The 12,921-nt window shown below is 52.3% G+C and overlaps 1 protein-coding gene across 7 annotated transcripts in view; it reads right to left on the bottom strand.

The window, feature by feature from the left end:
• Positions 1-636: 636 nt before the first annotated feature.
• Positions 637-12,921, bottom strand: part of Smox (spermine oxidase) — a 34,437-nt gene continuing 22,152 nt past the window's right edge. For 5 of the 7 annotated variants that reach the window (XM_005380812.2, XM_005380813.2, XM_005380814.2 and 2 more), the window contains exons 3-8: positions 9,371-9,597; positions 5,188-5,361; positions 4,285-5,044; positions 3,259-3,419; positions 1,567-1,656; positions 637-1,104 (exon numbers count right to left, since the gene is read on the bottom strand). In XM_005380812.2, coding sequence (XP_005380869.1) covers positions 967-1,104; positions 1,567-1,656; positions 3,259-3,419; positions 4,285-5,044; positions 5,188-5,361; positions 9,371-9,597 — 1,550 coding nt within the window. In that variant the 3' untranslated portion in view covers positions 637-966. The remainder of the gene's footprint in view (positions 1,105-1,566; positions 1,657-3,258; positions 3,420-4,284; positions 5,045-5,187; positions 5,362-9,370; positions 9,598-12,921) is intronic. The other 2 variants (XM_005380816.2, XM_005380815.2) reach the window with 2 other exon arrangements.

The raw sequence follows: 12,921 nt of genomic DNA, 5'->3' as shown, positions 1-12,921 counted from the left end.
CACTCTCCCCCTCCCTCTTCCCCATACCTAGAGGCCCCCAGTGTGCAGTCACCCGGAAGCCCCGCAGCCCTCTCCCCACTGCAGTCTTTCACAATTCCTCTGCCTATGGCCCTAGCAACCTGTTTGTTACTTTCTTCCCCCAGATTTATGTCACAGGGCTGCTTCTGTCCACCCTACTGCCGTTGGAGGGGAAACCGGGAACCAGGGTGGGCAGAAGGTGCATCTCTGTCACATCTCTCCACCGTAAAAAGCAGGCCAGACCCACCACCCCACCGCCAAGGGCAGATGCGTAATGAGCACCTCAGACAGCCATGGAGCAGCTACAAGTGTCCCCGCCCACAGAGCTCAGCTTCACTCCAAACAGCTTGTCATCAACCAAGCTCGAGAAGTCAGGCGAAGGGCCAGCAGCAGACAAGGCCCGTCCTGAAGGAGTGGGCCTGAGCAGGGAGAGGCCCATATTCTGGAGAAGTCTCGCAACAACCACAAGCAGAGTCAGGTAAGGGGGCACCCTCTCCAGTACACACGGGTACCTTCCCTTCTGGAGGGCACAGTCGGACCACGGCTCCCCCCCCACCATCTTCCACCCAGAGGAGAAGTGATTAAAACACACACACAGAGGCTGAGGAAAACCCAGGAGCAAAGTGAGGAGCTCAGGAAAGGTCACCTCTTTTATTATCCCAAAATGCAAAGTATCGAAGGCACTTGCAGTAACGGAGGAGGGGGCAGCAGGAGGACAGGAACGGGAGGTCAGTGTCCCAGCACAGAGGTAAATGAACTGCCCTGTCTGGTTGCCACCTGGCCTGGAGAGCAGGAAAAGCGACAGGGCCAGGTGTGAGGCCAGCGAGGGTGTCTAGCGCTACAAAAGATCGAAATCCACTCTACAGAAGATTAGGAAGCTAGGAGCACACAGGGCCGAGGGCAGGGGCCAGTGTCCCCAGTTAGTGGCTCTGGAAGGGACGCACGGCCTCAGGGCCCCTGCTGGAAGAGGTCTCGGTACATCTCAATGAGACGCGCGGCCTCGCGCTGGCCGGACAGCAGAGCACCGTGGGTGGTGGAGTAGTACTTGCGGTGGGTGGCCTCGCCCGAGAACAGCACCTGCATGGGCTGGGTAGGGGGGAAGAGGAGGTGAGGGCGGGGAGCAGAACAGCCAGGGGCTCCCTGTATGCCCGGAACCCCATCCCTACTGCAAGTCAGAGCGGAGCCAGCTGCAGCTGGATGCAGGTACTGCTGCTTCCACACACTGAGGAGCTTCCACCACCACCACCACCCACCCCCCGCCACCCCCCGGCCACCTTCCCGGCTCTTTCCCCAAACATCCAGGCCTTGGGGCCTTCCTGTCCTGGGGCTGTCACGAGTCCTGGCTCTGCAGTCTCAAAGGCTATGTGTGCCTCTTGATGGTGAACTTGGAGCAAGTGGGTTACCCTCCCTAAGCCTTGGTTTTTCATCTGCCCAATGGGTTGATGCCACCTATTTCTGCAGGTGGTTGTAGGCATTAAGTGAAACCACGGGTCTAAGCGCCTGGAAGAACATACCCACTCAGTGAAGTCAGGTGGTAATTTAACAAACCTTTATGGAGCCCCTATTAAGGTCCAGGGACTGTTCTGGGCACTTGGATGATAAAAGGTGACCAGGCTGCTGCTTTGTGGTGCTTCTATGCTGGTGGGGAAGCCAGACACGAAACCCAGTTACTAAACAGCGTCGTACAGGATGTGATGGGTGTGTGGATGAGGTGCTAAAAGTCCCGTACTTGAAGACCCCTAAAAGCTTCCCAGAGGACGGGTCCTCTGGACTGCTTCGCAGAGAATGCTGGTTGAAATGGTAGAGGACACTGGGACTGAGGGAAGAGTGGGGACAGAAATGCATCACAGGAGCTGACGGTGAGAATCTTGGTGCAGTCAGGCTCAGCCTCGAGAGATCAGGCTGTGTAGCCGAGGCCTGGTGAAGTTCAAGTCTTTGCATCCCGAGCCTGCGTGTGACCTTCATCCAGTGCCTCCCACACTGCCTGTGCCAAGGCCTCGCCAGGGACCCCGATGGAAGGCAGAGGGTTTAACCCAGCAGGTCTGCAGGCGGGCTGAGTCCCTCCCACAAGGAAGCCACAGGAACGCTTCAGTGCAACAGGGTGTGGAGAAACAGAACACCAGCTACCTATGCCCAGATCCACCACTCTCCTCCTTTTCAGTAAGAAAACCCTGGTTTCCAACTTGGTCCACTGTCATCCCAACTTATATGTCAGAGCCCAGGGTCTTAGTCATGTCACTAAGTTCCGCTCCAAAGGGTCCCCTCTGTGCCCATTCAGTGTTCCTCCTCCCTCCAGCCTAAGAGGCAGATGGAAGAGCCAGAGCCTCTGCAGCCCTCTTGGGACACAAGGTGGCCCTGGAGAAAGAAGCTAGGTGCTAAGGGTGCCAGGTCCTGACGCCTCCCTCCAGATTTCCTTTTGCATGTCGCAAGTAAACCTCAGTCTGCTTAAGTCACGGACACTCTCATCTTGCTTTGTTAATGCGCTAGTCCTAAGGCAAGTGACGAGAGCTTTGCTTTTTATGAAAACCATGGTGGTGGCGGCCAGGGCCTCTTCAAGGGTCTCTTTTTTTCTCCCTCTAAGCACAGCCAGGCAGACACAGTGCACCTTGGTCAACAAAATCTGCTTCACCAATTAACCACGATTTTAAATATAACTCTGTTGAGGTTTTGACATTTACCATATGTGTACACTTGGTGCAGAAAACTCAAACTCTACTTTACTGGAGCAAAAATACACATTTCTCACAAACTGACTATTTTGTTTAGTGTACAGTTGACATAATTTTGGGTAGGGCAGTCTTCTTAATTTTATTTTCTAAAACATATTGGGAAGACATTTCCCCTGAATTGGTGCTATCCAACAGAACATTCTATGACACCAGAAATATTCTGTAGCTTCATAACCCAATACAGCAGCCACTAGGCACACGTGGCTATTGACCTTAAAATGTAGCTACTGCCTTAATTCCAATTAATTAAAGTAAATGTGGCTAATGGCTACCCTACTGGCCACAGTTTTCTCAACTTCCAAAAAGCATTTGAAGTTTTAATTTGGTTCCATTTCTTCTTCCAGATGTTAAGTGAAAACTATCTCATCTTCTCTTTCATGAGGAGCTGCTCCAACACCACCGCCCCTCAGTCAGCGCCTCCCAGTGAACACCACCTACCCCGTAACCCTGGACACACAAAGCTCCCTCCCACAGCCCCAAGCCCAAGCTCACTGCACTCCACCCCACTCACCGCCGCCTTGGAGCTCTCAGTGTAGGGCAGCGGCTTGGCCAGCTTCTCCACATCCGCCCCGCTCGAGCCCACCTGTGTGTATGAATAGGAACCTCGGAAGTAAGGGTTGCTACCCCAGGCCGAGCGCAGGATTCGCCGAGGTTTTGGAATGTTGGGGTTCCCTGTTGGGAAGTCAAAAGGGGAGGGAAGGTAAGAACAGCTGCATATGGAAGATACCTTAGAATGGACAACTGTACCCCAGCTCCAGGGCTCCAGAAAGACCAGACTCCAGGAATGGCTATGGAGGAGGGAAGGGTGCGGGGCTTGAGCTGTATACCCACTCATCACCTCCTGGTGAACCCCACCCCCCATCAAAACACTCCGACTCTGGGGGCTTTAAGTTTTTTCTTTCTTAATGTCTATCTGTTTATCTGTCTGCCTATCTGTCTATCTTTCTCTCTTTTCCAATGCTAGGGATGGATCCAGGTCCTTACACATGGTAGGCAAGTGCTCTACTAAGCTACAGCTCCAGTCTCTGTAATTACTTTCAAGATAGGAAATGTAAAGGGAATGGAGTTGTAGCTCAGTAGCAGAGCACATGCCCAGCATACACGAAGCCCGGGGTACAAACAATCCCCAGGGCTGCAAAAAACAAACAAACAAGGAAGCCATCACATTTCCAATTTCAAGAGTACCTCTAAGTTCTCCTAGACTAATGGACAGAAAACGCTCAACTAAGAATCACAGAGCAAAACATGTATCCCACCCTTAGCAAGACTACGAGTAGAAAATGTGTGACTGGCACTGATGCCTGTTTTACCATCAGCCCTGAGAAAGAGGAGAGACACCAAGCCCACTACGTTGTGCGTTCCACGCTCAAATTGAGAGACAGTTCAGGAGTTTTGGAGCCAGAGGCAAAGCATGGTGCCTGCAGTGGCTCTCCCATGGGCTCAGCCACCTCAAGTCCCACTCCGGGCAAGGAGAGCAACCACGTCTCACAGACAGCAACGTGTGAGGAAGGGGCTGGACAGGGTGGGTGTAGCACACCTGTGAACTGACGCAACATCTCCGTGCAGATCTCCGCCACCACCTCGTCATCACACCGCTCCATGACGAGGGCTTCCTCCCCGCAGATCCAGCCACTGAGCACGTGGCCGTAGCGCTCGGGCGGGTACAGGACATCGAAGCCACAGATCTTGCGGTACCATTGCTCGGGTGGGTAGGTGAGGGTGCGGCTCTCGGCCTCGTCCTCCCACACAAACTGCAGGCTGTTGCACTCGGGACCCCAGAAGGGCTCCTCAAACTCAAGGAAGATCTTGTCGGTGGTGCCGATGCCCAGGCGGTGGATGGCAGCCACCTTCTCCATGGGCAGGCCTGGCCGGAAGAAGCTGGTGTACTGCCTCTTGAGCACTCCCAGGGATACGGTCACTATCACATGGTCCGCTGGGATCACCTCGCAATCTTCACACTCCACCACCACCGGCCACTGCTCATCTTCATCCCATCTGCACCCCTGGGAACTCTCTCCACGCTGGGTGCCCTCCCCGGTGTCGTGATTGTGGTCACCCTCATCCCGAGGCTGGATCTCTGGACCCCGGGGGCGGGCAGAGGCCTGGTCCCAGTGAATGCAGCGGACAGGTTTCCCCAGCTGGATGACATGGGCCGGGATGCCGTGGGCCAGCAGCTCTACAACCCGCATGAAGCCCGAGGGGATAATGTGGTGGGCGCCAGGGATCTCGGTCCACTCCCCGAAGGCGCTCAGGGACACCTCGTCTATGCTGTGTGAGCTGCTCTCACAGCTCTCCACCTGCGGGAGGATCAGAGAGAAGCCAAATGACACCAGCACCAGCCAGACAAGGCCAAGACCTCTATGCAGCACAGCCCTCCACCGACCCAGCGCCCCCAGAACTGTCTTCCTCTCTCTTCCCCTGTACTCCACAGCAAAGTTACCTTCAGGTACTGCTGCATCATGGCGAGCTTCAGGCGCTTGGTGGCCTCTGGGTCGTCAGGGTCATCCCTGATGCGGTTGCGTACCTCCTCCCGGGTGAACACCCCAACGCTGTTCTGACTCTCTGCATTGACTGGTTTACCGTGCCGGAAGAACTCCTGGGTCAAGTTATAGACCTGCCGGAGGGGCCCAGGACACTGAAACCACACTGCTACAGTGCACCTGCACCCCAGACAGAACGTCACTAGCTCCCAGGTGTCTCTGTGAGGCGCTGAGCCCTTGGCCTCTGCATGGGGCTGCTCTCCCTGAGCTCTGAAGCAGGCATTATCATGCCAGAGGCTGGAAATGGTTTTGCAGGCACATTACAGCAACAACTCCAACCCACACCTCAGTGACAGAGTGATGATTAGTCCCCTGAAACAAGGTCCTTCTGCCTACCCTGCCTTCCGGTATATAGTCCACTGAACACTCCCCCTGAGAAGGTAAGCCATGCTGAGCTCACTCAGCATGCACTTACTGGGTTCCACGCTAGACATGATGTGTGAGGTAAGAAGAGAGACACGGTTGCCAGCACCAGCTCACATTCAAGCTGGCTGTTTCCACAGGACCCGCTGTGACAGGAAGGAACCCAGAGTGTGGTATCAGCCCACACAACCCGGAGACTCAGAAGATGGCCGGTTTGGGAGTAAGAATCAAAGATGAGGCGGGGAGGGTGATGCACTTGCGAAGCTTAAAGTGGGTCAATCTCGCAAGGAGAGAGACGCTGCAAGAGATGAGCCTGGAAAGGCAGGCAGGGGCCGGGTCACATCAAGGACACTGGACTCAACCCAAGGCCCTGGCATCCCTGAAAGGCTGAGAGCAGGAAGACAGCCGGATCCCCACCCACTACTGTCCTTCCCTGGACACTGGCAAACGTGGGTGCCTTGGCTGAAGCCCTGTGGCTGAGCTGATTGGTGGTGTAGAGAGTTGGGATTCAGCTGGCACACATTCATGGGAATGAGGTCTGCCCCGCGCCAAAGCCTCACGACAGGCCCGGGGAACAGAGAGTGAAGGAAGGTGGCAGAGCAGACCGCTGTGACCACCCCCACCCCACCATTCCACTCAAGGGAAAGGCCTCCTCCACATGAGACAGAAACACGAATTAAACATGCCTCTGAAGTGTAAATTATACAGAGGAAAAAGCTAAAGTGTTCGTTTGTCTTCCCTGTAGTCACAAGATGCTGGGTGTTCAGCCTTAACTGGAGTCCTCAGCAAATTCCTCACACAGGACCCGTGCCAAGGAGTCAGGCTCTTGACTCGCCTCCTCCTCCCTGGTTTTTTCTTTGAGTGATAAGCAACATGGCAGCAAGTCCTTAGCTCATGCCGGGGAGAGGCCCCAATGCCCGCCTAGGAGTAACAATACAGGCCGGCTCTGTGACTCTGTGTCCACCACCCACTGGGGCAGCCTTAGCTGGGTTTATCCTGTGGATACCCTGTTCCAAGGTCCCCTAGGTTAAATAATAACTTCCTGATTCAAACCAAGGGCAATGAGACAGGTCTGTGACAGCGAATGCCACCCTTACCAAGTCTTACTGTGCTCTTTTCCTTGGGATCTCAATCCTCACAACACTGAAGGAAAGAAAGGTCAGAGAGGTATCATCACTTGCTCAAGACTACACAGCCAGGCATGGTGGCGCACGCCTGTAATCCCAGCACTCGGGAGGCTGAGGCAGGAGGATCACTGCAAGTTCAAGACCAGCCTGGGCTACAAAAACAGCTCAAGGGTAGCCTGAACTGCACAGGGAGACCTTGTCTCAAAAAGACAAAAAAAAAACTATACAGCTAATAAATGGCTCTGGCCAGGGATATCAGTGGCACAAGGGTCTGCCTGGCAAACACAAGGTCCTGGGTTCAATTCCCAGTACCAAAAAAAAAAAAAAAAGAGAGAGAGATAGCCTTCAGGGTGTCATCCTGCACTTGAATCATAGAATTCACATTGAAATCAAGACAGTACTCTGCCAGAGACTAAACTTTGTTACAAAATATAGTACATTCAAATGGATGGCCCTTCAACGTCACCACCTTATTGATCATGAATTCAGCCTCGGGCAGAGCTTCACAGGCTGAGAACACATCTCTGAGGAGTGGTCACCAGTGCTGGTTAAAGGGCCGCAGGAAGAAATCCTGACCTCATTCATGGTTACACTCCCTCTCCTTCAGACCTAAAGCATCACCACGCAGATCAACAACTCACTTTATCCACCCTCTTTTACACGGCTCACACTCTCGCCTTTTAAAAATGAAAACTGACCACAAGGGGGTAATAACCTACTCTAAGATGTGGTATACATACCCAGCCATGAAAAGAATAGACTTGAGACATTTGTAGGAAAATGGATGGGTTTTTGAAGCCATTATGCTAAGTGAAATAAATCAGACACAGAAAGTTAAATATCACATCGTTTGCCTACTATGAGAAGCATAAAATATAAATAATTTAAAAAGCAAAATCAAAACGAGCTGGTAGGAAGCAGGCTGGCAGACTCTGGAGATGGAAAGGGTGTCTGAGGGGCAGGGGAGCCAAAGGGCAGTAAAACTGTTCACAGTGCAGTATGTCTATGTACACAATTATGACGTATCACAAACATATACTAAGACACATTTTTTAAGTTTTAACTTTAAATTATAGTCCCTGAAAGCCATTCTCAGGAAGCATCCATGCTTGAAGTTCACAACAGCCTGGGTAGAGACAAGGAAGGGCTACTTCGAAGAGTACTGGTTCTTCTCTGATTGTTACTGATTTTATCTCTCTGCACATGAGCGAAAACACACAATACCACAGAACGGCACACGACACTCCTTGCTAATGCCTAGACATAAAACTCTGACTGGGCCGGTCCTCCACAAAGCTGGGACCAGCCCAAAACGAGAGATTAGAAAATGCACAGCAGGTGCCTGCTGGCAGATTCACCGATCTGGAATGGAGGGGCATTACCTCACAAATGACAGACTATCACAGAACAAGGTCTATGCATTTCACGTCACCTTCCTTGTGCAGTGCAGTTCATGACACTGCTGAGACAGGAAAAAAGTAACTTTTTAAAAACCAGAATAGGGGCTGGGGATTTAGCTCAGCGGCAAAAGCGCCTGCCTGGCAAGCGCAAGGTCGTGAGTTCGGTTCCCGGTACCGGAGAAAAACAAAAAAACAAACAAACAAACAAAAAAAAAACCAGAATAATTCAAGGAGATAGTTATATTGGTGGGAGCCACCACTATTTCTATCCAACCCTGGAATGAAATACTAACCAGTATAATAAGGTAAGAAAAATAAATAGTCTGAAGCTATGCATCCAACACAATAACTGCTATTATAGCAATTTCAAATTGAAAACTTGGTTCTTTACTTTTACTAGTTGCATTTCATGTGACGAAAAGCCTCATCTGGCTAGTGACTATGACACTGGGCAGTGCTAGTCTGAAACATTTCCATCACTGTGTCAATTCTACCACAGAGGGCTGGGGATATAGCTCAGTGGCACAAGCATCTGCCTGGAAAATACAAGGTCCTACGTTCAATTCCCAGTACCAAAAAAAAAAAAAAATCTATTCTACCAGACAATGCTGGTCTAAGGGTCACAAAGAGAAAAAAATTCTCATTTTTCTGTATAGGACTATATAGATAAATACCAGAATATCAGAATATGAATTAATATTCATAGATGTATTGTTAGAATTGGAATAATAATTCACCAAAGGAGTTAAAATCAATATCTAAAACTCAATTCCATTGCACTGGGGATGTAGCTCCATAGTAGAGCATTTGCCAAGCCTAGCGAAAGCCCTGGGTTTGATACCCAGCACCACAGGAAAAGAAAACAGAAAAAAAAAAATGACATGCATTTTATTACTATATACCAGGAACAATTAAAAAATAAAGTTTTTAAAAAGATTAGTCAAAAGAGCATCCAAAAATGACCACAGCAACAACAATCACTACCCAAGTACTTAATAAATAATAATTCTAACAAGAGAAGTTGGAGGCCTCTGGAGAAATATTAATCAATAATGTCTTCCTGGTGCCTCTCTGACCATCATTTTCACTTTATCCTCAAACTGTTTGGCTCAGAGAGTGCACAGAGACACAACCAGGATCACAGAAGATGCCCGCAATTCCCCCCACAGCCCTATGCCCAGCCGCCCCCTCACCTCGTTGTATAAATCGCTGAATTCCTCAACCACGTCCTTGGGGACCCTGCGGCCGCGGTTGGTAAGGTAGCAGGCCACGCCATTCTTGGAGTAGAGGCTGATGCGGCCCACGCTGCGCTCCCCATCGGTTGTCTCTTCCAAGAGACCACTGGCTTCTGCTAGATGATAGACAGGATTCCCATGGGAGCCATGGATCCAGGTGGCTCCCAGCTCAAAGGTGGCGTGTCCTGACGGTGACAACAACAGGCCCTTAGAGGGGCAGAGTCTGCTTCAGACAGGGCCAGAACACAGCCTCCCACCCTCGCCCAAGAGCACCCTCCCACCTCCCACCAGGGCAGGAGAGGGCTCGGAGTCCCCCACAGGAGACCAAGGAAAGGCTTCAGGGAAATGTTCCCGATGAAACCCTCTCCACAGCTGAATGCCTGGGACATGCCCAGAGCCAGTTAGAAGGCTCTCTTCTTCCGGTTGTACTTCTTTCCAAGACGACACCAGATACCAGACCCCTTCCCTCCCAGGTGCCTCCCCAGTGAGGAGGGATACTGCGGTCACCCCAGTTCAGCAGTCCAGTGAAGCACCTAGATCCTTGTCTGGCCCTACTCCAGCTCCTCACCAGCCCCATGGCCCAGAGTCCAACCCTTCTCGCAGCTAGAAAACGGTTCCCTCCCAAAGCAGTCTAGGGCAGCACAGACAGGGCCAACATTCTGGTTTGGAAGATTCCTCCCAGAGCAGCCAAAAACAGACCTCCAGGAAAAATGAAGCTCTCTAATCCTTTGGCACAGGAGACTAAACCCTGAGAGTCTGTCTGGGGCGGGGGCCACTCTAGGGTTCACATTAGGACAGGCCTTGGAATTAGTTCCACTTCCCCAACCAGGGACCAGACCCCGGTGCCTCCACCTCAGTCTCCTCATCTGATCCGCAGGTACTGTGATATTTGTTTCCTTCCCTGCTTAGCTCCCAAGAAGCTGAAACAATGCAAGAAGGATAGATAAAAACATTTTTTGGTGTTTTGTTTTGTTTTTGCAGGTCTGGTTCAAGATATGTGTGGTAAATTTCTTCCCAAGATGGTCACGGTAATTCCTCCTACCCTTGTCCCCAGGCCCTTTGGCAACGTGACTGCCATTCCTCCCACCGTGATGTGGGGTCTGTTTCCCCGGCCCTGGAAGCTGGGCTGGCCTTGTGACTTGCTTTGATTAACAGAATGTGGTGAAAGTGATATTTGTGGCTTCAGAGCCAAGGCCTCCAGGGGCCTTGTGGCTTCCACTCTCACCCTGTAGGATATGACAGCCACAGAAAGAAACCCAGACCTGCCCTGCTGGAGACACATGGCCCAGCCAAAAGCCCATGCCACCCACAGACACGTGGGCAAGGCCATCTCAGACAGTCTTCTTAACCAGCATCAGACAACCTTCAGGAGTACCCTACAGGGCAGCCAAGGTGGGACCAGCAAAAGACCCACTTACTGAGTCCTAACCACATTTCTGACCTGCAGAAATCGAGCAAAAAAGGTGATGTTTTAAAGCATCGCACTTGGGGGCAGTTTGTTATGCGGCAATATGTATCTGACACATTCTAACGGGATGTGCCCTTAGCGGGATAAGCCCTCACCCCAAGAACTGGGCATGCACTCCTATTTTCCTGGGCTACTTCTAATTAAACTGTTAGTTACTAAAAATACCCCCTATAGGCATGTATGTGCCAAAAACAAGAAAAAAGACAACCTTGTGCCCAGCCAGCAAGACAGCAATTCCTGGTATCTCTGGAAGAACAGAGAGGCACAGGCCCCTTTGTCCAAGAAAAGTGGGTCAACTGGAGGGCACCGAAGGCTCAAGTCCTGGCGTTCTACCTGCAGGGGGCACCTGCCAGAGCGCTAAATCTCCTCTAGCTTAGGGCTCCCCAAAGTGTCTGCTCAGCACTCTGAAGAGGAACCTGAACCTGTCCCAGGCCACAACAGGAGCTCGAGTCACACAAGTACTGGGCAGCCCTGACACAGGGCCCCTTCCTGCCTTGGGATCCTCAGCAAACAGGCCGAGGTGAGCAGCGCGAGGTCAGGAGCAAAGTCAGCATCCCACTTCTCTCCTCACTTGGCAAGGAAGTGGGGAGTCCAGAGCAAGCCCCCATCAAGGGTGTTTCCGGTACTCTCCCACATGGCCACCTCCATCACCCTGGCCACATCTGTGGATACAGAGGGTCCCAGACTCCACCTCCACACTGACCTCAGAAACACTTCGTGACTTTTGGCCTTCCAGCCCTCGACTCTGGCTCGCTCTTCCCACTGACAAGGTCTAAGCCATCATCTCATGCTGTGGCAGGTCCAGCTGGAGCTGGGCTCTGAGGCCCACGTGTCAGCACACATGACACGGGCACACACACACCCGTGCCTTGCAGCCCCTCCGTCTTCATGCACTTCTTCACACCTGTCCTTTCACACGAGCCGCCCCTCCCTCTTCTCACCACCTCCCCTACTCCACTGCCACAAACACCCACCTGCACCCAGACCTGTCCACAAGCCTGCCCACCCAGCCTCACGCCTGGTACCAGCATCTCCCCATGGCGCCCAATCCATCTCAGCTGTCAGCTGCCACTGTGACCAGGCCATCGGTCTTCTGTTTCCGTGTCAGATGCTGACCATGCCATCAAGACTGGATTCGTAAGTGGTGCTGCCCTTCCCCCAGGCTCCCAGCCAGCCAATCAGGTGCCAGCAAAGAGCCCCAGGGCTTCCATGGGCTGCTCCAGGGTTACAGGTACACTGGGTGGCATCCTGGTCCTCACTGCCAGCAGACACTCCGGGGGGTGCCAGCGGAGGAGCACGCAACTGCAAGGCGTGGCTCTAGGGAAGACTTAATGTAATCGATGCTCCCACAAGAAGAGAGAGGGTCCCGTGTGTCCTCACCTCCGCCAGTCTCAGCCTGACCACAGAGGATGCCCTGAGCAAACGCATGAAAAGGCTCTGCCTGGCCTTGCTGGCTGGGGTGGGGACAGACACATACACACGGAATCTTCTAGTGAGACCACGTCACCCACACATTCCAGCCCACTGTGTGTTGTCTCCCTGGACCATTTTTATGGTCTTCATCTGCTCACCCCTTCACTGGTCAGACCCACCACTGGCTAGGAAGCCATGACCTCGAACTGCATTTCACATAACACTTCCTGGCATTTCTAGGACCTCTGGCAAAAGCTACCCACCCCAGGAGCGAGTCTCTTACCAGCTGCTGTCTCCAGAGTCCTCACTATTTGCAAAATTCACAGACAATCCCAAGACCCATGTGTCCATCCAGAGAAGGCTCCATTCTCCTTCCACCTCTGCTAACCTAAGCTCCTACTGCCCAAAGGCTAGCTCTCAGCCAGGATACACTAGTTCACGCTCAAACGGTAGTGACTCACAGGAACTTGCAGAATTCCCTTTCCTTGACAAAGAAACAGGCCTGCTGAACACCAAGAAACCATACTGCTGAGTGTCTCCCCTCTCCTAGGCCCTGTAAACCCTGGCCATGACCAAGTCAACATTCTCCAAAAATGGAGGTCAGAGCCCCTCCATGCCCACACCAAAG

Source organism: Chinchilla lanigera, unplaced genomic scaffold (assembly GCF_000276665.1).
Source record: "Chinchilla lanigera isolate Chin_1 unplaced genomic scaffold, ChiLan1.0 scaffold00014, whole genome shotgun sequence".
In the NCBI taxonomy this organism is placed as follows: Eukaryota; Metazoa; Chordata; class Mammalia; order Rodentia; family Chinchillidae; genus Chinchilla; species Chinchilla lanigera.
This window is presented reverse-complemented; position numbering and strand designations above follow the sequence as displayed.